Source organism: Sabethes cyaneus, chromosome 2 (genome assembly GCF_943734655.1).
Source record: "Sabethes cyaneus chromosome 2, idSabCyanKW18_F2, whole genome shotgun sequence".
NCBI classification, from domain to species: domain Eukaryota; kingdom Metazoa; phylum Arthropoda; class Insecta; order Diptera; family Culicidae; genus Sabethes; species Sabethes cyaneus.
In genome coordinates, this window is record NC_071354.1 from 50,589,415 (window position 1) to 50,614,152 (window position 24,738).

The 24,738-nt window shown below is 40.2% G+C and overlaps 3 protein-coding genes across 4 annotated transcripts; 1 reads left to right on the plus strand and 2 right to left on the minus strand.

Annotated features, from left to right (window-relative positions):
* Positions 1–513: 513 nt before the first annotated feature.
* Positions 514–9,098, minus strand: LOC128734044 (uncharacterized). 2 transcript variants are annotated; one of them, XM_053828024.1, is made up of 8 exons: positions 8,969–9,098; positions 8,843–8,880; positions 8,661–8,779; positions 2,692–2,760; positions 2,517–2,628; positions 1,318–2,292; positions 1,017–1,259; positions 514–953 (listed from the first exon to the last, which is right to left on the minus strand). In XM_053828024.1, exons 5-8 carry the CDS (start codon positions 2,544–2,546, stop codon positions 564–566), a joined length of 1,638 nt encoding a protein of 545 aa, XP_053683999.1. In that variant the 5' UTR covers positions 2,547–2,628; positions 2,692–2,760; positions 8,661–8,779; positions 8,843–8,880; positions 8,969–9,098; the 3' UTR covers positions 514–563. The 2 variants fall into 2 exon arrangements, with proteins under 2 accessions (XP_053683999.1, XP_053684000.1); XM_053828025.1 differs by lacking the exon at positions 8,969–9,098 and having other exon boundaries at positions 8,843–8,916.
* On the plus strand, positions 6,245–11,261 carry LOC128735406 (uncharacterized). The gene is made up of 4 exons (XM_053829892.1): positions 6,245–6,270; positions 9,377–10,442; positions 10,497–10,736; positions 10,793–11,261. The coding sequence occupies exons 1-4, from the start codon at positions 6,245–6,247 to the stop codon at positions 11,147–11,149; spliced, it is 1,689 nt and encodes a 562-aa protein (XP_053685867.1). The 3' UTR covers positions 11,150–11,261.
* Positions 11,262–15,197: 3,936 nt separating this feature from the next.
* Positions 15,198–17,072, minus strand: LOC128737355 (uncharacterized). Its single transcript, XM_053831977.1, has 3 exons — positions 16,971–17,072; positions 15,758–16,849; positions 15,198–15,701 (listed from the first exon to the last, which is right to left on the minus strand). The coding sequence occupies exons 1-3, from the start codon at positions 16,992–16,994 to the stop codon at positions 15,312–15,314; spliced, it is 1,506 nt and encodes a 501-aa protein (XP_053687952.1). The 5' UTR covers positions 16,995–17,072; the 3' UTR covers positions 15,198–15,311.
* Positions 17,073–24,738: the final 7,666 nt, after the last annotated feature.

Sequence of the window (24,738 nt, forward strand, 5' to 3'; positions counted from 1 at the left end):
GGTTTTTGAGCGTAAAATTCTGCGATCTATACTTGGCGGCAAAATGGAAAATGGAGTGTGGCGCAGACGCATGAATCACGAGCTGTACCAAGTATACAAATATGCTGACGTAGTGAAGGTAGTGCAATGTGACAGGATGTGGTGGGCTGGACACGTGGTCAGAATGCCCGACGAAAAAATAGTCAAAACTATTTTCAGCAGAGACCCAGGAAGAGGCCGTAGACTCCGAGACAGACCCCGCACCAGGTGAGTGGGTGCTTTCGGAGACGATGCACGTTCAGCTGGTTTTCGTGGAGATTGGAGAACGGCAGCCCAGGACCGAAGGCACTGGAGAACCATAATTCGTTCGGCGCAGGATCGGTGCCGGACCGTTGCCACTAAAGTAAAGTAAGTATGTGATCTTATCACAGTGAAGCAATTGAAAATTACTCTTACTCTTTTTACATAAAAAAACAACAAAGTGAAAATAAAATAGCCTTAAAAACATAACAAGAATAAAGCGACAACCCTAACAGATGTGATGGAAATAAGTTTCAACGAATTGCAGTGAAACGAATACCAATTTAATCACAGTGCTTCCATTGCAGTGTAGTATGTTTAAACGAAATCCTGCATTTCGGGAACGTCGAGTACCACTGTTCCATACACTTTCGCTTAGCTTCTCTGCTATCGTCGAGACGACCTTTCCCATCGGGAGCCATGAAACCGTCCTCTTCCATGCACGTCACATAGCACATGTCCAGGTGCACATCGAGGAGACCGGGAAACACTCTAGGTATAGGTTGTAACATTTTCGTTCCGTTGCAGTAGGAGTTGAAGAATACAATTCTGCGCACGCTGGGAACCACAGGACATTGCGTCCAGTTTATTTTGCAGATGTCGCCACAGCCATTTATTTGCAGCAACTTCAGTTTTGTCAGTCTATTCAGATCGCGAAACGCATTGTTTTTGCACTTCAATTAAAAAACAAATAACAGTTATTATCTGACAAAAGGATACAAAAAAAAAACGCTTACCATGGGGGTCAAACGGAATTCTAGACGCTCTAAGTTTGTTAAATAATTGCAAATTTTATGCAATATCTTGTCACTTCTTGCAGTGGAAAAGGTCACTTTTAGTGACTTTAATCCGGCAAGACCATTATCGAATACGATATCCGACTCGTTGTCCACTAGTGTTAGGCTGATTAAATGAGGCATGTTTACTTTCGGTAGGCTTTGGGGGGACGTTAAAATTTTTACACGATGGAGAGACATGGTCTGTGGAGGAATGTTACATTAAAAAATGGCAAGTTTGTTTAGTGGCATTAATTTTAACCTTAAGTTTCGGAAATGTTTCAATCGTGTGTAGTTCGGCGGCATCAATTTGCATATCCATTAATGTTAGTTCATCCAGGTGGTGGCTATATTTTGCGAGGGCCTTTCCAATACGAAAAAGCATTAGATCGCTTTCTAACCAAATCGACTTCAATTTTGGCATAGATTTTACAAAATTTTCTTCTTTCGTGTTATCAACGGACTGGTTCTGGGTTTGTGCATATCGAAGCTGGACATTTTTGTCTTTGTGCATCCGGACGTGCAGATGAGTCAACATAGGAAACGATAGAGACATCATTTCGTCCATCGTCTCTAGGTCTTGGAATTGAACTTTCAAACGTTGTAACTGTCGGCAGTACGTCTGAATAATATGGAAGCTCCAACGACAATTGGTTAACAATTCCAATGTCGTTAAGCTTGGAAGAGCAATATTGTATGCTCTGGAGCATGATATATCTATGTTAAGTGTTTCAATTCGATTGTGAACAATCATCCATACACTTTGATCAGGTTGCACGTATAAGCTTTGACCGAATGTTAGCGTAAGCTCTCGAAGGTTTTGCATTTGAGATAAACGGTCACCAAGTATTTCCCGACAACTTTCAAAGCTACTGCGCATGTCAAGTACTTCAACATCCATTTCATTTTCAAACAAGAGCTGTCTAATATTCATCTCCGGAGTTGGTTCGAAGAGGTATTTCAGAAAAACCGTATCCGTATTGTTTCCGGGATGCTCGTTACTATCCGCCTCATATTCATCGTTTTCCTCGAACCAGTGGAACAGTTTAATGTTACGAAACTTTCGAATTACCTGCTTTTCCGAATCCGGTACCTCTTGAGCGAAGGGACTACTAAGGGAAATTAAGCATTGCCGTTGAAACTGTATTCCGCTTAAAACCCTACGCCAATGACGGCAAACTGCTCGGGCACTTTTTTGATCCGTCAGGTCGAGGTAGGAGCATATTTGTTCTAGAATCTGATCATAAGGTAATTTGAAGAAAACAAATGCCGATTAGATTCGATATTGAGTTATGGAAGAATAAATAGAGATCCACGCAATACTGGTGGTCGAGGTATGAGACTGGTCTAATAAGCCAGTTGTCGTATGTTAGAATCTCGACTGGAAACAGTTGTAAGAGTATCGCAAGTGGGTTTCTGTTTATTGGATTCACCTCGTTTACATAGATTTTTTAAGCTTACCTTTACTGGCAGAAAATTGATATTATCCATTGAAAAAATATAAATTATAACAACAGCGAAAAGCGCAAATGAACATGTTGTGCTTGCAGAATATTAAGCTTTTACTGAGCATCTAAAATGAGTTAGAACGTATTAGAAAAAATATTTTTAAACTGTGTTCAATTTTTTTACATACCAGTATAATCCGTTACTCCTGTGTAATTCGAAGAATCGTTGTGACTTATTGTGTTATCTTCTTAATTACCTGTATGAATTTAAAGTAGGATTAGAAAATACATGAAATTAGATGTCGACGGCAAATTAGGTAAAATGACTTGAGAAATTAAATCATGTTGTAGTTTTTAATCGCTTTTTTCGGAAACACATTTTTTTCAATAGTGTAATACCGAATTCGTTTATTGTCCTGCTTGACCCAAATTGGTACGAGTCTCAAGGAAACTGTTGTTAAAGTGTTTATATATTAACCCATATTGATAACCCCAATTGCATAAGTTATTGGGCTCCGCGTACCACTCAATCGTTGCTAACTTCTCGTGTAGAGGTTACTCCGGTCGGCGATTTTTTATCCGCCAATATCGAACCGGGCTCTTCGAAAATGGAGTCCGCCTAGATACAACGGGCCATACAGTTCCCAATTCTACTCCAGGCTTCAGCTTCACTTTTACGCCGCCAGTTACCGGGATGCACCGATTCTAGCATTTTGGGAATTCCTAACCCGCCGCCGTAGTCGCGCCTTTCCTGTCAGCGTTCAACAGTCGTCCTGGTCCTACGTGGCGGCTTTGAGGAACGGGGTTTCCGAAATTGCATTCATAGCAAGTACAAATTTGCAAGCCCGTATCGCACAACTGATCCGCTTTGCGCTTCTAGGTCGTTAGACGCCAACGCTCCTGCCTTCGATGGACGACGCAGAACTGTCGATTCCGCAAAACTGCAAAACCGAAAATAAACTGGATGGGGCGTTCTGATAGCAGTTCGTCAGAGATAAGAGCGACTGCAATAGACAACAAGGATTTGGACTGTTTGGAGCAGATCTGGATTTCAGTTGCGCTGCATGATCGGATCGGACCTTGTTTTCATGGGTTATTTTCACGAGTCAATAGATTGTCCTGTAAGTATGTCGTACAAAAAACAGGAGGTTAAATTCCGATAACGGAATGTAGCGTCTAGGCTTTGCTTTGTATATCGCGCCTGACCGGCGCGTATTTATATATCCCTCTTGTCAATGCGCACTGCGAACCTATCTTCAGTGTGATCGAGAGCCTTTCTCCAGTCGACTAAATTATGATGCTGATAACGTATTGGGATTGCGGTTTCCAGCTCTTTCTGTACTCCATACCGGCGCTTCCAGTTACAGTTACAGTTCCGCCACGATCATGATCATAACCGCTGCCTGGACCTGTTTTTCCTCAACACAAGATGCACCATTCATTTCAACAGATCCACTGCCATTAGTCAAAGATGTGCGTCATCATCCTCTGTTAATTAAATATCTCTGTAGAAAACAACCCCGCAATCGTGACATCACCGTAGTAGGGTGGTGCTTCGTACGATTTTTCCAGAGTAGATCATCGTAGCATCGCAGTCCTACTATCGTCAAAAGACTGGGAAAACATGCTTCGATGCAACGATCACGCCGCTGATACAGCCACGCACACCATCTCAAATGATGTCTCGAAAAAAATAAATCGTTCCGGATCACGTGCTCCCTGGAAAACGAGTGAATGGAGAAGACTAAAGTAATTAAAAAGAGCCGCTCTACGAAAAATATCCAGCTACTGTAGGCTCTTATTACAGCAATAATACTACGTTAGAGGGAATCACGAGTTCAAGCTGGTCACTCGTGTTTGTTTTCAGCAATATTAACGTAGGATTCAGAGGAAGCTCACGGCACACCCCAGAGCTTTCTGGAAGTTTTAAAGGTGTAACGCAAGGAATGCGGGTTGTCCTCCTCTACTTGCGCCGCAAGTAACGTCCCATCGTACGGTGAAGCTCTGAGTGATCTGGGTATAAATACCGAGATGATCTCCACTGCCGCTACGCGATTGAAGTGCTACAATCCTGGACCAGATGGAATTCCGTCCGTTTTCCTGAAGAAGCACATCTCTTGATTGCTGCTTTGATTACTGCAGCTCGTCCATCTCCAGTGGAACTTTCCGTTTTACTGGACATTTCTCTGCACGAAGGGGAATTACATCGCTGAGTGTGTTGGAGCCCCTTTTTTCACACTGCAATATTTGAGAGCGGGTCAGAGCGTAGATTCCTCCCTGGTTGATCCACAACTACTAATTTGCTGTGCCTTACTACGCATCTCGTCGACATGTCTGTAATGTCAATGACGCAAACCGATGTCATATATACCGACCTGTCAGCCGCCTATGATAACCACAGTCACGTAATCGCAATCGCTAAACTCGAAAGGCTTGGGATAAGCAGAACTCTCCTGCGATGATTCCGTTCTAATCTAACTGATCGTTAGCTGGCGGTTGCCATCGATGAGTGCAGATCCAGTACAATCTGTGCCAACTCAAGATATTCCGCAGGGCAGTCATCTCGGACCGCTCATATTCCTGTTCTGTTTCAATGGCGTGAACCTTGAGCTTGAAGGACCACGATTATCATATGCTAATGACCTAAAAATATTCTCCTGCATTCACTCAACTAAAACCTGCATCGCACTCCAATTGGTATATGTTAAACAGAATGCTTGTAAATCCCTCAAAGTGCTTTGTTATATCCTTCATATCATATCAAAGACCTAGGTGTGATCTTCGATACAAAGCTAACATTCAACCAGCATATGGGTCATTCCACGTCAAGTGTCCGAGATCCGTGTAATCGACCTTCATGGATTTGAACCAAATTTTGCCAGATTGTTCGTTTTCGGTCAGAAAGTAAAAATTCAAAATTTGGTGCCGGTTTGATATTCCCTCGATTAATGGGAGCATTTCCATTTTGAGGGAAAATACCTGTTTTTGTCAAAACCTCTTATTTTCTTTTGCTCATATCTCCGGAAACATTAGGTTTAGAAAGAAACTAGTAAAATAACAAGAACGTTTTTAATCGCGTCTATCCGTGAGAAAGTGAAAATGTTTTACATGTGTATCATTAATGTTGGCAACAGTTGAATGCGAACGGGGGATAAGCAACTAGTTAAGAGAACCAAGGTGTGTGATGTAAGAGGTGGTCATCGTTACTCTCCCACACTGCTCCTCGATGAACACCGTGGCTTAACTCGATAAACCAAGGCGATCCAACAGCTGCCGAAACTTCGTTGCACCTAACGCCTTTGTAAGTGCCTCCGCTAACAGAAGCTCCGACGGGCAGTAAACAAGCTTCGCTAAACCACTATCGCAGAGATTCTTGATGAAGTGTTGTTTCGTGTCTATGTGCTTTGACCGCTTACTTTTTGGCTCTACCTGTACGAAGCTCAGACAACTTTGATTGTCTTCAAACATTGTTGTAGCTTCTAACGCTCTCTCCGAAATCCATCAGCAATCTGCGCAGCCAAATTATCTCCTGACAAGACTCGCTCAGTGCATTGTATTCAGCGTTCATGGATAACAAACTCTGCATCAAAGTAACCAACAAGTGACCAGCCATCTCCAGATCCAAATTTTAATCTCAGATCCTTGATGCCCTTGAGATATCTGACGACACGCTTAGCTGCCTTCCAATCTACTTCCGTCGGTTCGCTGACTTTTCACCCAAGAGTCGCTGTGCTTACGGCTATGGCCGGTCTTCCATTCACAGCAATGTAGAGTAAAGCACCTAATAAGCTTCGATACAGTGTTATAACTTCGAACAATGTACTGCTACTAACTGAACTTATGTACTCCTGTCCCATTGGTTTCTTCGAAGGATTGCAATTCTCGAGGCCAAACTTTTTAATCAGCGCCTCAATGAAGCTCGTCAAACGAAAACTGTAGATTCCTTCGTCACAACGCACTTCAAATCCCAACAAATGTTTTATTGCTCCGAGATTCGTAATATCGAGCTCCTTCCGTAGCGCTTCGTAAACTTCGTCTATCAACTTATTGTCAGCACAGCCAATTAAAATGTCGTCGACGTAAACAAGCATAAAAATAGTACGTTGATCACTTCGTCGAACATACAAACAAGGATCGGACTCGCATTGTTTAAATTCCAGCTGGGACAACACCGCATGAAGAGCGCGATTCCAGCAACTGATTGCTTCAGTCCATAGATGCTCTTCTTAAGTCTACAGACATACTCCTCCTTTCCGATAGCTTCATATCCCGGCGGTTGGCGTATATAGATCTCCTCTTCGACCGTTCCGTGTAAATACGCAGTTTTAACATCAAAGTGCTGAAGATTCATTTTATTCTTCCCCGCTACAGCTAGCAACACTGAAAATGTCTCCTGTCGTGTCACTGGTGCATCGTCCACACCATATCGTTGGCTGGAGCCCTGTTCGACCAATCTTGCAAAATAATTCCCCATTTCCTGAATAAACTCCTTACGGTTAGGCTATATCAGATTTTTTCTTGTAAAACCCCTCCCAAGGAACATTTCTGGCTACGCCCGTGCTCTGGCGAAATCCTTACCACTTACCGAGCTACAAAATCCGAAGTCTGCCGATACACCTGGATAGTCTTTCCACACGGAGGGATACATCTGCTAGTCGCCAACACTCGGCGAGGAAAAATAGACTGTTCTCCAATTCTTGAGCGAATCGATCTTAATGTCTGTAGTGTAGTATTTATGCTTATGTGAGTAGGCGGCGAATATGGTATCGTTACCATGTGGAAATAATAAAGAGTCACTTTACTTCAAGCAGTACTCAAGAGTAGACAGCAGGACACTACAATGTCCAGCCTAGATCCATTCGAACTACTGCTATGCTGAGGATGTCACACCGCAGTACGAATTACATCAAATACGGAGCCCTCATACGGTCTCCAGAGAAGGACGTTTGACAAAGTAGCATCCATATTCGATTTCCACCAAGTCGCGCCAAACCTTACGTGAGCGATTCAACTGCTTCTTCAACCGGTCCTTTTCATTTGTCTACCCGTTTTTATTTATATTTAGGTATGTGAATTTGTTACTATTTATACACTTAACCACTAGTTTTAAGAAGTTAAACCATCATTGAGACCATGTAAGTCTGTTGATTTAATAAATAAATAAGAAATAAGAAATAAGGTGTGATCCGGCGAGCAGACATCGAAATGAAAGAAGCGATCTTCAGCAAGATTAGCCAACTCCTAGCCGTCGTAGACGACCTTGACATCATTTCTAGAAACCTTGGGATGGCGGAGGCCAGACTAAAAACGGAGACTAGGAGGATAGGGTTACAAATCAATGCGTCGAAAACCAAATATTTGGTAGGGAGAGGCTCCAGAGAAAGCAACGTTTGCCTCCCACGGACAGTGACTATTGACGGCGATGAACTGGAAGTGGTTGATGCGCTCGTATATTTGGGATCTCTGGTCACCGACAATAATACGAGTAAGGAGATCTAACGACACATTCAAGCTGGAAATTGAGCTTACTTTTCCCTCCGCAAGACGCTTCAATCAGACCTCCTCTACGGACTTGAACAGTAACTTTTCTTACGGAAGACATACGTGAACGAAAGGTGTTGCAGTCTGTTTTTGACGGAGTACAAACGGAGAGGGGAGAGTGGCGGAGGCGTATGAATCACGAACAACAGGCACTGCTCGGAGGGATTCCCATTGTACAACTGGCGAAAGTTGGGAGACTACGGTAGGCCGGCCTCGTCGCAAGGATGCCGGACGACTGTGCAGTGAAATCCGTTCTCTTCAAGAACCTCACCAGCACTAGGAATTGAGGTGCCCAACGTGCTAGATGGCTCGGCCAGGTTGAAGCCGACTTGCGTGTGTCGAGACGCGCATCGAACTGGCGACGAGTAGCCCAGGACCGAGTACAATGGAGAGGAATTCTCGATACGGCAAGAGCCACCCCGGCTCCTGATTGGTAAAGTTAAGCCTAATACCGTGCACTTGGTCTAAAGGTGGTAGTTTCCTAGCGCTTGTAGATTTAAATACCAGGTGCACGGAATTAAGCGCTCAAATTAGCAGCACGGAATTAGTGTTCCTTACGGTATCTGTTTATTCGTTTTCTGAACTTACCACATTCACATGGATTTTTGAAGCTTACCTCTACAGGCAAAAAAATGATGTTATCCATTGAAAAAACATGAATTAAAACAACAGTGAAAAGCGAAAATGGGCATGTTTTGCTTGCAGAATAGTAAACTTTTACTATTCCTGAAGCATCTGAAATGAGTTAGAACGCATTAGAAAAAATATTTTTAAATTGTCTGTTCATTTTTTACATACCACTTAATCCGTTTCTTCTGTGAATTCGGAGGATGATTCTGTTCATTTCGTGCATGCATGAGTCACAACAGAAGAGAAAAGTATTTTTAATGTGTACATCAAAAAATATTTTGCTTTGATGCTTACCTTTTTTGTTGCACCTGGAGTTTTTTGATTTCAATTGAAACACAATCGACACGACAGTGATAGCACAAACTATTTTTGTAGTAATAGTTTGTTTAGTGTTCACGTCTCGTCTATTCGTGACGGATGCCGGTAACAAAATGAATGTATGCAATCTTCCAGCTGATTAAATTCATGCTTACGGTGAAGCAGCTGTTCATTCGATTCATTCGCTGTATTTGCGCACAAATCGATCTCTTGTGCACTCATAGAAATGCCGTTATGTAGTATTAGTGAAAATTTGTGCACGGTTTTGTTGTCTTTTGTACTCTTTAACAAATTCCACGCCCCCTGCATAGCGGATGTTATTGAAATTTTTCGTTTCGGATTTTGTTTCTAAATTGCAAGTCCGGTCTTTCGATGTCGGTTCAGTGCCTTCCGATTGAGTTACGTTATTAGTGGTTTAGTCAAAATAAGTGATAATAATAAAAATAATAACCGGTTCTGTTATCGTTTACAGGTTTTGGAGAAAATATTTTCCTGTTTACCATTTAAGGATGTTCGAAATGCTGCATTGGTATGTCACACTTGGAATGCCGTATTATTTGGGCCGAAGTTTCAACGCTGTCTACGAGTGCAACTACAGACAGATTTCTGTGAAGAGCTAGCGGAAGTGCACAGAAAATTTGTGCGAAACAGCAAAAATCTATCTATCGTACAAGAATTTAAGGTTGTGACTGGGACCGATGAGAAGGACGAAACCGAAGAAACAAATGAACCAGATACAGAGCTATCACGTGTTGAACGAAACATTGCGAGCATAATTTTCAGCGCAAAGGAATTGAATAGCTTGCAGCTTGTTAGCAGCTATGCGAGTTTGAAAAACATTATTCATAATCGTTTGCTTGAACTTCCACTGTTGAAAGAATTGAGGATATCATTCTGTTATCGCAACGAAGATGTTCATCACACGGCTTCACAAGGCGCCAAAGACACAATTTGGCAGTTGGAGAGTGAAAGTTTGGAATGTTTTAAACTAGGTCAGCGCTGTACCAATGATCATTTTGGATTGCTAGCACCCAGCTTACGAGAACTGCATATGACAGTAGACTGTGATGAACTACTGGACATAGTTGTAATGTATTGCAATCAACTGGAAATTTTACGAGTAAAACTAGTCGATATTGAAACACTAGATAAGATTATGGATCTGCATTATCCGCTTTTAAAAACCCTGCAACTTGGAATATACGACGATAAGGAATTGCAATTTCATTATTCTCGTACTGCCAGTCGCAACGAAAACCACGAACAAGCTAAAAGATTTATCCAAAGAACGCCGACTCTTACCGTATTCTCAGTACAAAGTAATGTGGCGTTCTATAAAATTTTTCCCACTTTATGTTCGGTGAAGACCCAGCTACAAGAGTTATCACTCCATAACATAGAATTGGATTTAAACATATTGCTGAATGTGCTGCTGGTTCAACCATTAACGGTAAGCTGCATATTTTTCTCCGTTCATTTTTTGTTGTTTAAAATTCAATTTTAGAAACTCTCGATCTGCTATTGCGAATTTACAAACCAGCTACCTGCATCGCAGACACGAGTGGATGGCTTACAACATTTACACCTGGTAAATGTTGTGAACAATGCACTGCTGGACCTTGATTTTAGCGCATTAAAAACTCTAGAACTGTTTCATAATCTTAAATTTGAGAGCGATTCAATTCAGAAAGTGTTTCTGAATTGTGGAGCAATTGAGGAACTAGTTATTCATTATAGAAATACGGTATTCTTTTCCTGTTTTCAGTGTTCTACCAGTAATTAAATGTTCTTCTTTCAAAGCTCGACGAGGACACATTTGCAAAGCTGCCTCAATTGACACACTTAAAGTCGTTAACAGTGAGATCAACCGATGTTACCGACCTTCATTGGGAAGCTTGTGAACCAATGCTATCTGTTAAGAGATTAACTATGTCTAGTTGTTTTATGCTGCGATATTCTACGTTTATCGAACTCAGACGTGTGTTCCCTTCGTTGCAACGTTTGCACGTAGATGGTTGCCATGTTTTGGACGACACAAACGCCGCTGTCGATGGGTCTTGCGAGCAGAAGTTAAGGCAATTGTTTTCACAATGTATAGTTTCATGGCACGATTCTGTCCAAATTACTCCGCTGACTTTGAAACAGTTGCTTTTGTGATGACAGTGAAATTTTTCATTGAATCATGTCGATAGCATGCTAGTATCCAACATGCGACTTATCTCTCAATATCCAGGAATATTGAATCAAAACTATCTTAACTGATACTGTTTGTCCTACCGCGCAATATAGTTTTATTAATATATAGATTTTTTTTTGTTTTGTTAGAAGTAAATAGATTTCTGAAAAAGAAACCAAAAATGTAGCGTTTGTAATTTGTTGTATTAATTAAAAATCGTAAAATGCTACGAAAAAAACTCTCACTCGAAAATTTCTGAAACAAAACTGCGATTTCGATTTCATACAATTTGGCACCAAACATTTTGTCATAAACAGAAGACTTTTCCTTCAAAACTCGTATTCACCTTGCCCTTAAAATCCAAAAAAGCATAACATTAAACACCACTGTTTATTCATCATCCTAAAATCATTAATTTTGTCAGATTCTATACATCGCTATATAACAATTTAATTTTTATAATTCCATCTACTATGAGAACCACTTACCGAGCTACGAAATCCAATGTCTGCCGATCCACCTGGATAGTCTTTCTATACGGAGGGATACATCTGCTAGTCGCCAACACTCGGCGAGGAAAAATAGACTGTTCTCCAATTTTTGAGCGAATCGACCTTAATGTCCAGCCTAGATCCATTCGAAATACTGCTATGCCTAGGATGTCACCACAGTACGAACTACAGCAAATACGGAGCCCTCATACGGTCTCCAGAGAAGGACGTTTGACAAAGTAGCATCCATATTCGATTTCCACCAAGTCGCGCCAAACCTTACGTGAGCGATTCAGTTGCTTCTTCAGCCGGTGAAATTAATTTGTTTACCCGTTTATATTTATGCTTAATTTTTTACACTTGACCACTATTTCTAAGTATAGTTACTATATATATTGTTCGGCGGATAGAAAACCAGGCGAATTGGCATCCCTGATTTATGAAATTAAATTTGAAATTATGGTGAAATGTGAAAGTTTTTACGAAAAATAATCACTGGCGGGTGTTGAAAATGACTAGTTCTATGAAAATAAAGTGTGTTTTATTAACATTACTCCTGCATTTTGGATTTTGAAAAGCTTTTGGCTCCGCTTTTGACGTTTATTTGGCTCCCGATTTTCTATCCGCCGAACTATATATATAGTAACTATAGTTCTAAGAAGTTAATCCATCATTGTGACTGCGTAAGTCTGTTGATGAAATAAATAAATAAATAAACCAGGTGCGCAGCCCGGTTATTCCGCTGCTGTTCATTTCGAAACGCAATTCGAACCGTCCAGCATGAGTCACAACACAACAGAGAACTATTTTTAATTTTTCCAGCAAATAATATTTTGCTTTGATGCTTACCTTCTTTTATTGTTGCATTTGGAGTTTTTTCCGATAATTATATTGAGTTATTGAGTTGTGATTGTACAACAAAACACAATCGTCACGGTGACGGCAGTGATAGCACAAACTATTTGTAGTAATAGTTTGTTTAGATGTTCACGTCTCGTCTATTCGTGACGGATGCCGGTAACAAAATGAATGTATGCATATGCAATCTTCCAGCTGATTAAATTCATGCTTACGGTGAAGCAGTTGTTCATTCGATTCATTCGCTATATTTGCGCACAAATCGATCTCTTGTACACTCATAGAAATGCCGTATGAAGTATTAGTGAAAATTTGTGCACGGTTTTGTTGCCTTTTGTATTCTTTAACAAATTCCTATTCTACTTCACAATAATAGAACAAATAATTTATCCGGGAGGCAGCACCATTTCACGCCTCCAACATAGTGGATGTTATTGGAATTTTTCGTTTCGGATTTCTAAATTACTAGTTCCGTCTTTCAATGTCGGTTCAGTGCCTTCCGATTGAGTTACGTTATTAGTGGTTTAGTCCGAATAAGTGATAATAATAAAAATAATAACCGGTTCTGTTATCGTTTACAGATTTTGGAGAAAATATTTTCCTGTTTACCATTTAAGGATGTTCGAAATGCTGCATTGGTATGTCACACTTGGAATGCCCTATTATTTGGGCCGAAGTTTCAACGCTGTCTACGAGTGCAACTACAGACAGATTTCTGTGAAGAGCTAGCGGAAGTGCACAGAAAATTTGTGCAAAACAGCAAAAATCTTTCTATCGTACAAGAATTTAAGGTTGTGACTGGGACCGATGAAAAGGACGAAACCGATGAGAAGGAAGAAACAAATGAACCGGATACAGAGCTATCACGTGTTGAACGAAACATTGCGAGCATAATTTTCAGCGCAAAAGAATTAAACAGCTTGCAGCTTGTTAGCAGCTATGCGAGTTTGAAAAACATTATTCATAATCGTTTGCTTGAACTTCCACTGTTGAAAGAATTGAGGATATCATTCTGTTATCGCAACGAAGATGTTCATCACACGGCTTCACAAGGCGCCAAAGACACAATTTGGCAGTTGGAGAGTGAAAGTTTGGAATGTTTTAAACTAGGTCAGCGCTATACCAATGGTCATTTTGGATTGCTAGCACCCAGCTTACGAGAACTGCATATGACAGTAGACTGTGATGAACTACTGGACATAGTTGTAATGTATTGCAATCAACTGGAAATTTTACGAGTAAAACTAGTCGATATTGAAACACTAGATAAGATTATGGATCTGCATTATCCGCTTTTAAAAACCCTGCATCTTGATATATACGACGATAAGGAACTGCAATTTCATTATTCTCGTACTGCCAGTCGCAACGAAAACCACGAACAAGCTAAAAGATTTATCCAAAGAACGCCGACTCTTACCGTATTCTCAGTACAAAGTAATGTAGCGTTTTATAAAATTTTTCCCACTTTACGTTCGGTGAAGACCCAGCTACAAGAGATATCACTCCTTAACATAGAATTGGATTTAAACATATTGCTGAATGTGCTGCTGGTTCAACCATTGACGGTAAGCTGCATATTTTTCTCCGTTCATTTTTTGTTGTTTAAAATTCAATTTTTAGAAACTCTCGATCCACTATTGTGAATTTACAAACCAGCTACCTGCATCGCAGACACGAGTGGATGGCTTACAACATTTACGCTTGGTAAATGTTGTAAACAATGTACTGCTGGACCATGATTTTAGCGCATTAAAAACTCTAGAACTGTTTCTCAATCTAAAATATGAGGGCGATTCAATGCAAAAAGTGTTTCTGAATTGTAAAGCAATTGAGAAACTAGTGATTCATCATATAAATACGGTATTCTTTGCCTGTTTTTAGTGTTTTACCAGTAATTTAAGCGTTCTTTTTTCAAAGCTCGATGAGGATACATTTGCAAAGCTGCCTCAATTGACGCATTTAAAGTCGTTAACAGTGGGATCAACCGATGTTACCGACCTTCATTGGAGAGCTTGTGAACCAATGCTATCTGTTAAGAGATTAACTATGTCTGGTTGTTTTATGCTGCGATATTCTACGTTTATCCAGCTGAGACGTGTGTTCCCTTCGTTGCAACGTTTGCACGTAGATGGTTGCGATGTTTTAGACGACATAAACGCCGCTGTCGATGGGTCTTGCGAGCAGAAGTTAAGGCAATTGTTTTCACAATGTATAGTTTCATGGCACGATTCTGTCCAAATTACTCCGCTGACTTTGAAACAGTTGCTTTTGTGATGACAGTGAAATTTTTCATTGAATCATGTCGATAGCATGCTAGTATCCAACATGCGACTTATCTCTCGATATCCAGGAATATTGAATCAAAACTATCTTAACTGATACTGTTTGTCCTACCGCGCAATATAGTTTTATTAATATATAGATTTTTTTTGTTTTGTTAGAAGTAGATTTCTGAAAAAGAAACCAAAAATGTAGCGTTTGTAATTTGTTGTATTAATTAAAAATCGTAAAATGCTACGAAAAAAACTCTCACTCGAAAATTTCTGAAACAAAACTGCGATTTCGATTTCATACAATTTGGCACCAAACATTTTGTCATAAACAGAAGACTTTTCCTTCAAAACTCGTATTCACCTTGCCCTTAAAATCCAAAAAAGCATAACATTAAACACCACTGTTTATTCATCATCCTAAAATCATTAAATTTGTCAGATTCTATACATCGCTATATAACAATTTAATTTTTATAATTCCATCTACTATGAGAACATCTTCCCTGATAGGTACTAGTTCAACACTCATTACCATTAACTTCCTCTGGCCGAGGCCTGCGACCGGCACACGTATCGTAACGCGCTTCGATATGGCAATCGTAGTACGACACCCGACACTGGGGCAGATACGAGCGCAATCCCCGGGAGCAATTTTCATCAATGTCGAACACCTCGGAGGGCTGTCGAAGGTAACTGTTGTCGATGAATAGTTCACGAAGTCCGGGAAAAGTTTGCACAATCTGCTGTGCTCCCGTTCCATCGATCATACATCCCACCAGTCTTAGTTTCTGAATCTGAAGATCTCCACACGAGGCCCAGTTATAGTCTTGCAGCGATAAACGGCTGAACTGGATGTTATTTAAATGTTGGATTTTGTTCAGGTACGCTATCGAAGAACGATGGTGAAACTGCAAAATAAAAATAACTAGAAATTGGTTTGGTTCACAGAGGTCTAGCAAAATACCATGCTAATTATTCCTGGGTTTCCACCGAAATTAAGCCTTTTTAGCTTCTTATACTGGTGACTAATTATGCCTAGAACGTCGACCGCTGGTTGACAACTGTACAGAAATGTAAGATCCTCAAGATTGGGAAAATTTGGTAACACGAAATTTTCGTTCTCGTTACTCAACGTAAAATTTGTTACACTTTCCGATACAATCGTCGGTTTTGGTTCGTTTTGTGCGCTGATAAAGCTGCATCTTTCAAGTGACAGTTTCGTGAGTTGTTTCATTTTGTGCATTGTTCCGAAAAATGCACTCGTATCGATTTTTATACCCACAAGCGTTAAACGTTTTAGATTTTTTAACCTATTAAAGCAGTCTCCGACGGTAGTATCGGCATAGCCTACATTCAAGTACATATCTTCGAGGAAAGGTGTTTGTTCCAAAACTTGCTTGAGCTCTTCGTACTGCGGTGTAACCCACAAAGCTAACGTTGTCAACCTTTCAAATGGTTCTACTGCCATTCTGCTAAGCGATACCGCCGATGTCATCGAAATCTCCAAACCTTCCAACTGTTTGCGCAGCTTTGTTATAATTGAAATACATTCGTCATTAAGCACTACCATATTTAGGGTAATCAAGTTTGGGCAGCTAACGTCCAGCGTCAAAGCATTGTTCAGCGGGGCACGAAGATTTAGGCACTTTAACGTATCGAAATTAATGTTGAGCTTTATATCGCCACCATGCAACTCACTAGGATGTAAATACACACTAAAATGTGTCAAATGTGCCATACTATGTACCAGCAAATCTTTTACCAGTGCACTATTGCCATCGATATGACACCATTCGAGCGGCGCGCTTGCAAAAAACTCCTTTAGAAAAGCTTTTGCATCATCGTTCAGTTCATCACATCGGATCGATACTTTTCGACAACGGTTCCATAAAGCACTTTGCCGAAGGGCTGTTATTTCTGGTTTACTCGAGTTCAGTTGCAGACATAGTTCACGGCAGAATTTTGACCCAAATGCTAGCTCGTACCATTGTCGACACACACCAGCAGCCGTTAAGCGTTCGCCGCGGTTAAGATGCTCAAAAATTTTCGATATTATCTGAAATTACAATTACGGTCATTATTGTCTGATTACAGCGACCTAGCTTGATTTTGTTGGTGACAGCACTTTTCCTGCGTATTTATTTCAAGTTTCTGATTTTTTTGATGTGTTCGCTTACCTCTGGTGGTAGAATAGAAATCATAATTAACTTTTATGCATTTAAATCACAGATTTTATTATTTTTGAATCACTTTAATCCATCATTTCCGAGTAAAGAGCACTGGTCCACTGATAAACAAAATGCCAACAAAGAACAGCTGATCTCAGCAGATCTGTCAGTCTGATAAACTTGCATGCAGGATTGTTCACAAAACATGTTATGCGATTTCTACACGCTCATTCAGCTTTACTATGAATTAAGTAAAAATTTTCGAATGATTCGACGACTGAAATTATCAAAATTTTGCGGACCAACATAAAAGCAAGATGACGACCATTGTAGAGTAACTGATTCGATTACATAACAAAAATTGCAGCTGATTTAATAACTTACTTAGGATGAGAACCGTTTCACGAAAGTTTTAACTTTTTGGTTAAAATTTGACAGTTTGATAGTTATTTCTCGTCGAGTAGTTAAAATCAGTTCAGAATGCGAACCATTTCATATTTTGACAGATGAGCATTTATTTTACCTTCAATGAGTGTAAATATCAATGCGCGTAAAAAAAATCATGTCTGTAGTATCGAGTTTTGATGTTCCCCTGTACCTGCGTGAGCATTGCCAATGCCTAGAATAACTACCGAACTGTCACGAATAACCATGCTTCACCGCAGGGTTATTTTCGAGCGAAGGGAAAATAACTACTGATCTGTCAAATTTTAACTAAAAAGTTAAAATTTTCGCCAAATGGTTTACAGCCTTAGGCTGTGAACCATTTCGCGAAATTTTTAACTTTTTAGTTAAAATTTGACAGTTTGATGGTTATTTCTCCTCGAGTGGTTAAAATCAGTTCAGAATGCGAACCATTTCATATTTGACGTATTGATAGTTTTTTTTTGTTCAATGAGAGCCTATAAGGGGAGGATGAAAATATTGTTTATTCTGTTCGAGTTAAAATTGGATGAATTTTTGATGTTGATTTGCTTTTATTTGATAGATAAAATTCATCTCATTTCAACCCGGGTTGTTTGAACAAATTTATTATGCGATAAGCATCCATACCAATGCAAAAAAAATCCAACAAAAAATCAGTGCATATCTCATTGGCTCTGAAGCGAACCATCGAACTGTCAAAACCTTGGTCAAAATTAACCATGCTCCCGAGCAGGGTTATTTTCGAAAAACCATCGAACTGTCAAATTTTAACCAAAAAGTTAAAAATTTCGCGAAATGGTTCACAGCCTTAGTAGATAAGTATACCGTGCAAGCACCATATTCAAAACAGTGCCTAATTCTGGACAGTTGCAAATTTTTCATGAATATTGACAAAATTCCAGCTATTTAAACAATTTAATCACTACATCTGATTATTTCCTGTAATTAAAATGGTTTAAATAGCTAGAGTTTTGTCAATATTTAAGAAAAATTTGCAACTGTCCAGAATTGGGTTGTTTAACGGTATATAGGTTTGGATGGCATATGATACAGGTTGGCATAAAACATAAGAAAGCATAAATAATTTGGATTTTGTTGTTGTACAAATGTCAAAAAAACATTTTTTTAATGTTTAATAAGTCAGGTCAATATTTAAGACTACATGCCATCGAAAAACTACTACTTCAAAGGCCTCCGCAATAAAAGATGTTGTGACATCTACAGCCACATCCAAGTCGATCGATGAGTCAATCGGCGGTTCGAAACCTTGAAATTTCGTCGCCAGTTCCTCCTCAAAGAGTTCCTAGTCGGAAAATCTCGGATTGCGAAATGTTGCAGCGTCCAAGGAGACACCCAAATGATTAAAATATATAAAGCAATGATCAGATATTGGTGTCTCATTTGAAACATGCCATTGTGCCAATTCATGACTGATCCTGTTAGAGCAGAGTGTTATATCTAACACTCAGAACAGAACAGTAGACATGCATGCAGTAGACAGTATGCAGAACAGTAGACATAGCGCCTATGGACATCATCCACGACGAGTTCTACTGTGACTGCACAAATATCTCGAGTAGTCAACTCAGAGATAAGGCATGCACTTATTGACCTATGCAACAATATGCATGCCCTGGGCATCAAACGAGGATTTGTCATACCAGTTTTGCTGAAAACAGCAAAGTTCTGGTTGCCAATATCCGTCGAATGAAAGTACCCCTTGCGAAAATATGACTCCTGAACCAATGCGATGGTGACAGACAGGCTTGTTATTTCCTCACTCATTGTGCAATAAGTGCAACTTTTTTTGTTCAACACAATGAGCAGAACTGCTTTCAGAAATGAGAAGTAAATCCACACAATGAGAAACAGACTAAACACAATGAGGAAAACTGACGTGCAGAAAAATTTCTTAATGCGCTCTTTAAATGAGCAACTTTCGGTTTTGCTCCCGGTCCTCTCGGTAGCTACAGCAGTAAACGTGGAAACAAAACAACCGGTGCGCGTTCAGCAACTATAGAGTCAGAGGCGTCAAGACAATCAAAAGTCGTTATATTTTGAATCTTAGCGGAGAATTGCCTTTGTTTATAATGGGACTTTCCTGTTGGTACGCGTCAAGAAGCAAATGTATGGGAATTCAAATGTTGCCATATCTAAATAACATTTTTCGCACTGTTGCCGTTGTGACATGCCTAACCATATGATGCAGTTGCGTTCACGGGAAGCCAAACTCAACTGAATATACTAAATGTAAGAATCAACTGTAATGTAAGATTCAACTGCATTAATGGATTAATATTTTTCTGATGGCAATGACCGCTACTGACAATCGTCGGTTTTTCTCAACGCACTACCCATGTTAAAACTACCCGTAGTTGTCATACGTCAGCGCATCGCATCAACGTATTCAAAGTGTATTAACATTCTCCTCAATGAGTAGCACAGTGTGCGGTTGCTCATACAACTGCGTTCAGCAAGAAAGAGCACAGTTAAAATAAAACGGAGCAGAATAAGACTGAGCACAGTTTGAATTTTTCTCTTCTCTTTTTTTCTTCTGAGGAGGTGCCATCCCTGGTGACAGAGCCATTAAAAAGTTTTTCGCATAAATACAAATTTGCTGCCCGTTTGTGTTGAAGATTTATTTGTGCGACTCTAACTATTTGACTAGCGGAGTATATGCACAAACAATCTCCAACACAGATCAGACTGCAAATTGTAAGCAAAGCCAATTATGTTGGCCAGAACGCACTTGTATAGTTACTATATATATAGTTCGGCGGATAGAAAATCGGGAGCCAAATAAACGTCAAAAGCGGAGCCAAAAGCTTTTCAAAATCCAAAATGCAGGAGTAATGTTAAAAAAATACACTTTATTTTCATAGAACTAGTCATTTTCAAAACCCGCCAGTGATTATTGTTCGTAAAAACCTGCACATTTCACCATAATTTCAAATTTAATTTCATAAATCAGGGATGCCAATTCGCCTGGTTTTCTATCCGCCAAACTATATATATAGTAACTATACGCACTTGGTGTAAAACCCATAAGCGAAATTGAGCAGGACTCCTATGTTGTTCCCACGAAACGCAAGGGACACCAAAGGTCGACCGTACCAGAGCCCCGCATGGCACAGTAGGGGCAAGATGCCCAAAGCACTCCGTTCGCGACTGGCATGTTTTCACCCCTCCAGCCACTCAGTCATCGGCACGGAGTTAGACCTTGACTTAGGGGCTCCTGATTTGCCGACTCTCACGGCAGGATCAGGTCCCGTGGCTCAATTTTTACCCAAACGTACAATTCGGCACCAACCGCCAAAGGGCATAACTGCAGATTGTGTAAAACAGACCGATTGCGAGTCTCTCTGTCTGTGCTAAGCCAGCTCAGAAAATTACACACCGCTAGGTGGATTAATTCGGTTTTTTTTGTATTAGAGATGTGGATTTGAAGCGTCATAAGCTTCTATTATTTTTTCGCTGACGAGTGGAGCGGAACGGAAAGTACAGGATTGGCCAACACGCTCAGCTTTGTGTGAGTGCCATGGACCACACTGGGGAACATGCCCCATGTTTTACAAAAAAATTGAAGTATAACAAAATAATTTCTCAACGGGAAGTCCGGAGTTGTCAATTCAATAGCCCGGTAAGAAAATTAATTGCGTTAATATACATATAGAATCTTTTAACTTTAAATTCAAATCCAAAAACAACAAAGCCGTGAGCTCAACATCTTTTTAAGATTTAACCCTTCTTTATCGACAGACTTTGTGGCCGGCTGTTAGAGTACAGCACAGTTATGGGGCTAGTGCAACAATCCTACTGACGCTAGCTACCAGCCCCACCTAGCCGAGATTCGAACATATGACGACTACCTTGTGAGACCAGCATCGTACGTCGAAGCTAACTGGACGGAATTTCAAGCATAATTTGAGTCAATTTTCAAGTACGAATTAGGGTTTAAATTCAAGTCAATTTTCATATCTAATCACAAATTCAATGTCCCATTTTAAAGCCAATTTCTGGTCTAATTCAAGTCCAATTCTCAGTCTAATTTTAAATGAAATTTCAAGTTCAAAATCCAATTTAGGTCTGATTTCATTGAAGTTTTTGGAGCGTCTTAGTAGAATAAGAAACCTAAAATTAAAAAAGAAGAAAACTTATCCAATTTAATTCTGCTATGTATATTTTATTCACGACAGATACGTATTTCGCCTACGACTTGCAGGAGTTCGAAAACAGACACTGAGGAAGCCTGCAAGCCGTAGGCGAAATACGTATCTGTCGTGAATAAAATATACATAGCAGAATTAAATTGGATAAGTTTTCTTCTTTTTTAATTTCTGATTTCATGTCCAATATACCCATTCTAAGTCCAATTCCGAGTTTAATTTAGTTCCATTCTTACCTCCGATCTCAGGTCTAACTTGATCGGTCCATCTGAAGGTCCCATTCTAAGTCCAATTCCGAATCTAATGTAGTTCCAATTTCATCTCCGATTTCAGGTTCAATTTCAAGTGCAATTGTCCGATTTTTTCTGCAATTTGAAATTCATTCAACTTAAAATTGGGCATTGAAATCAGACCTCAATGATTTCAATGCCCAATTTTAAGTCTCATTGAGGTCCAATTGCACCTAATTTTAAATAAAATTTTAAGTTCAAATTAAAAATCCAATTTAAGTTCGATTTTATGTCCAATAATCCGTTTTAAGTCCAATTCCGTGCAATTTATTTCCAGGGTATGAAATGGGGAGGCAAACGAGAAAGCGTCCAACGTAGCTTTCGCCAGCCAAAGTTCCTCCCTAGCGCCTCCACGCGGCCATACCCGGTAATACTCTATTGAGTAGCTAAGCTAGGAGGTGCGATGCTGCGTGGTTCCCGGATGCCTGATCTTAAAGCTGAGATTATGGGCAGACGGTTGAGCTGCACAGCCTAGTTATCGGGTAAACCTAATATGTTAATTTTATTATTTGTTTCGTTTTAGCTCATCAAGCACCTATACAGTAGAAATTTGTCCTTAATAAGTTTAAATAATGCACATGGATATCAGATGGAAAAATTAATTTAATTTTTGGATATTAGATGCACTGATGGAAACTCAAATGACGCGATAAGTAAGAAAATGTAATATGGACCCAATCAGCAATTTGGTAAGATCGTTTCAAGTCGAATTTTTTCACATGTTATATACGGGTCGACTCTTTTGGTAATAACATACCAAGCGAGTTGAAAGTCCGAATGTAATAGTAAAATCCATATGATTCTAGTATTACCTTCTGGTGGGGCTTGCTGACTAGAAAATGATTCCGGAATGCGCTGCAAGTACTCAGTCATTCTTCATGGGTCTTTGGATAGTCGGTAGAGCTAACACCATCTATAGCCCGGGCCTGGCAGTGGGAGATAGATAGGTTACACACACACACACACACACACACACACACACACACACACACACACACACACACACACACACACACACACACACACACACACACACACACACACACACACACACACACACACACACACACACACACACACACACACACACACACACACACACACACACACACACACACACACACACACACACACACACACACACACACACACACACACACACACACACACACACACACACACACACACACACACACACACACACACACACACACACACACACACACACACACACACACACACACACACACACACACACACACACACACACACACACACACACACACACACACACACACACACACACACACACACACACACACACACACACACACACACACACACACACACACACACACACACACACACACACACACACACACACACACACACACACACACACACACACACACACACACACACACACACACACACACACACACACACACACACACACACACACACACACACACACACACACACACACACACACACACACACACACACACACACACACACACACACACACACACACACACACACACACACACACACACACACACACACACACACACACACACACACACACACACACACACACACACACACACACACACACACACACACACACAATTTAATTTAATTCCAATGTAATATTAGATTTTAAGTCCAATTTCATGTGTGATTTAATGTCCCAGATTGAAGACAATCCTAAGCCGAATTTAATTGCAATTTTAGTTCCGATTTCTAAAGTCTTATTTCAAATCCAATTTTATTTCCGATATCCAATTTCAAGTCAAATTCAATTCTGATTTCAACTCTGCTTTTAAGTTCAATTTCAAACTTCCAATCTAGTATATTAACTACTGACGTAAAAAAGATCCACTATTCTACGATTACTTGATTGGTGTCCAAAACCTGCTTTTGAAAGTTCGGTGTTCCACCTTCTATTCAGGTCTGGACACGCCAGTGTTAATCATCGTGCTCCCAAGCAAACACTATCTTTGCATGGTAATTGTTCAGCATTCCTGCAACATGCTCACTTACCATATCTCCAGCCGCACGAGTTCATGGTTCATCCTGTGCCATCAAACTCCGTCCTTCTGTACGCCATTGAAGATATCGTTCTTAGTATTCGTCTCTCAAACACCCTGAGCACTCGTAGATTTTTCTCGTGCCGCAGAGAATGACCGGTCTTACGAGGGTAAACCTCGTACGGAAGCTTAGTAGTTCGACCGCAATAAAAAATAGCTATAAAACCATAAAAAAACTACTAATAAAGCAAAATTATTGTGGTCGCCTATATTACCGCGATAAATCTAGTTGACTGGGTCACTTCTTCTTCTTAGTCCTGTGCGCCGCCACCGACACTTTTGCATGATTTAGAACCGGCGCACCGCCTAGGTCCTTTTTCCCACGCCGCCGACGCTATGACCGATATGAATCGTCAAATATCGAAATATAAACAAAAAAATGTGAGTGCCGCCGACTGAATGTACGCGAAATGGACTCAACTGAATGGACTCGCGAGTACGTTTTAACCTCTAATTCTCAGAAGGAGTTTCAAGTTCATTTTTAGTCTGCGGTCAACACACCTTGAATGATCTGCTCGTTTACAGTCTTTTACAGAGTAAACAGATGCTATCCAATGTTACGGCTGTTATGGTTGCCACTTATATACCGTATATACAACTATTGTCCGGTCACCAAGCCATTTCTTCAAAAGTATCCGGGACATGTTTAGATCTAGCCAATGTTATCCCAGCTATATTATAGATAAACTTCGATTGAACTAATTGTTGCATTTTGGTGTGACTTGAGGTCGCATAACCCATCATGCGTTTTCAAGTCAAAGGACTGATCACTTTCTCGGTGGATACGGAACTTACTCGGTCA

Bases quoted from the DNA above. Each gene is read 5' to 3' on its own strand.
- LOC128734044 (XM_053828024.1), bottom strand. From the start codon at position 2,546: ATGGATAATATCAATTTTCTGCCAGTAAAG. The intron at 2,293-2,516 runs GTAAGCTTAAAA...CCTTATGATCAG, and splicing joins TCAATTTTCTGCCAGTAAAG to ATTCTAGAACAAATATGCTC. The intron at 1,260-1,317 runs GTTAAAATTAAT...ATTCCTCCACAG, and splicing joins AAACATTTCCGAAACTTAAG to ACCATGTCTCTCCATCGTGT.
- LOC128735406 (XM_053829892.1), top strand. From the start codon at position 6,245: ATGGCCGGTCTTCCATTCACAGCAAT. The intron at 10,443-10,496 runs GTAAGCTGCATA...ATTCAATTTTAG, and splicing joins TGCTGGTTCAACCATTAACG to AAACTCTCGATCTGCTATTG. The intron at 10,737-10,792 runs GTATTCTTTTCC...CTTCTTTCAAAG, and splicing joins TTATTCATTATAGAAATACG to CTCGACGAGGACACATTTGC.
- LOC128737355 (XM_053831977.1), bottom strand. From the start codon at position 16,994: ATGATTTCTATTCTACCACCAGAG. The intron at 16,850-16,970 runs GTAAGCGAACAC...TTGTAATTTCAG, and splicing joins TTTCTATTCTACCACCAGAG to ATAATATCGAAAATTTTTGA. The intron at 15,702-15,757 runs GTATTTTGCTAG...TTTATTTTGCAG, and splicing joins ACCCAGGAATAATTAGCATG to TTTCACCATCGTTCTTCGAT.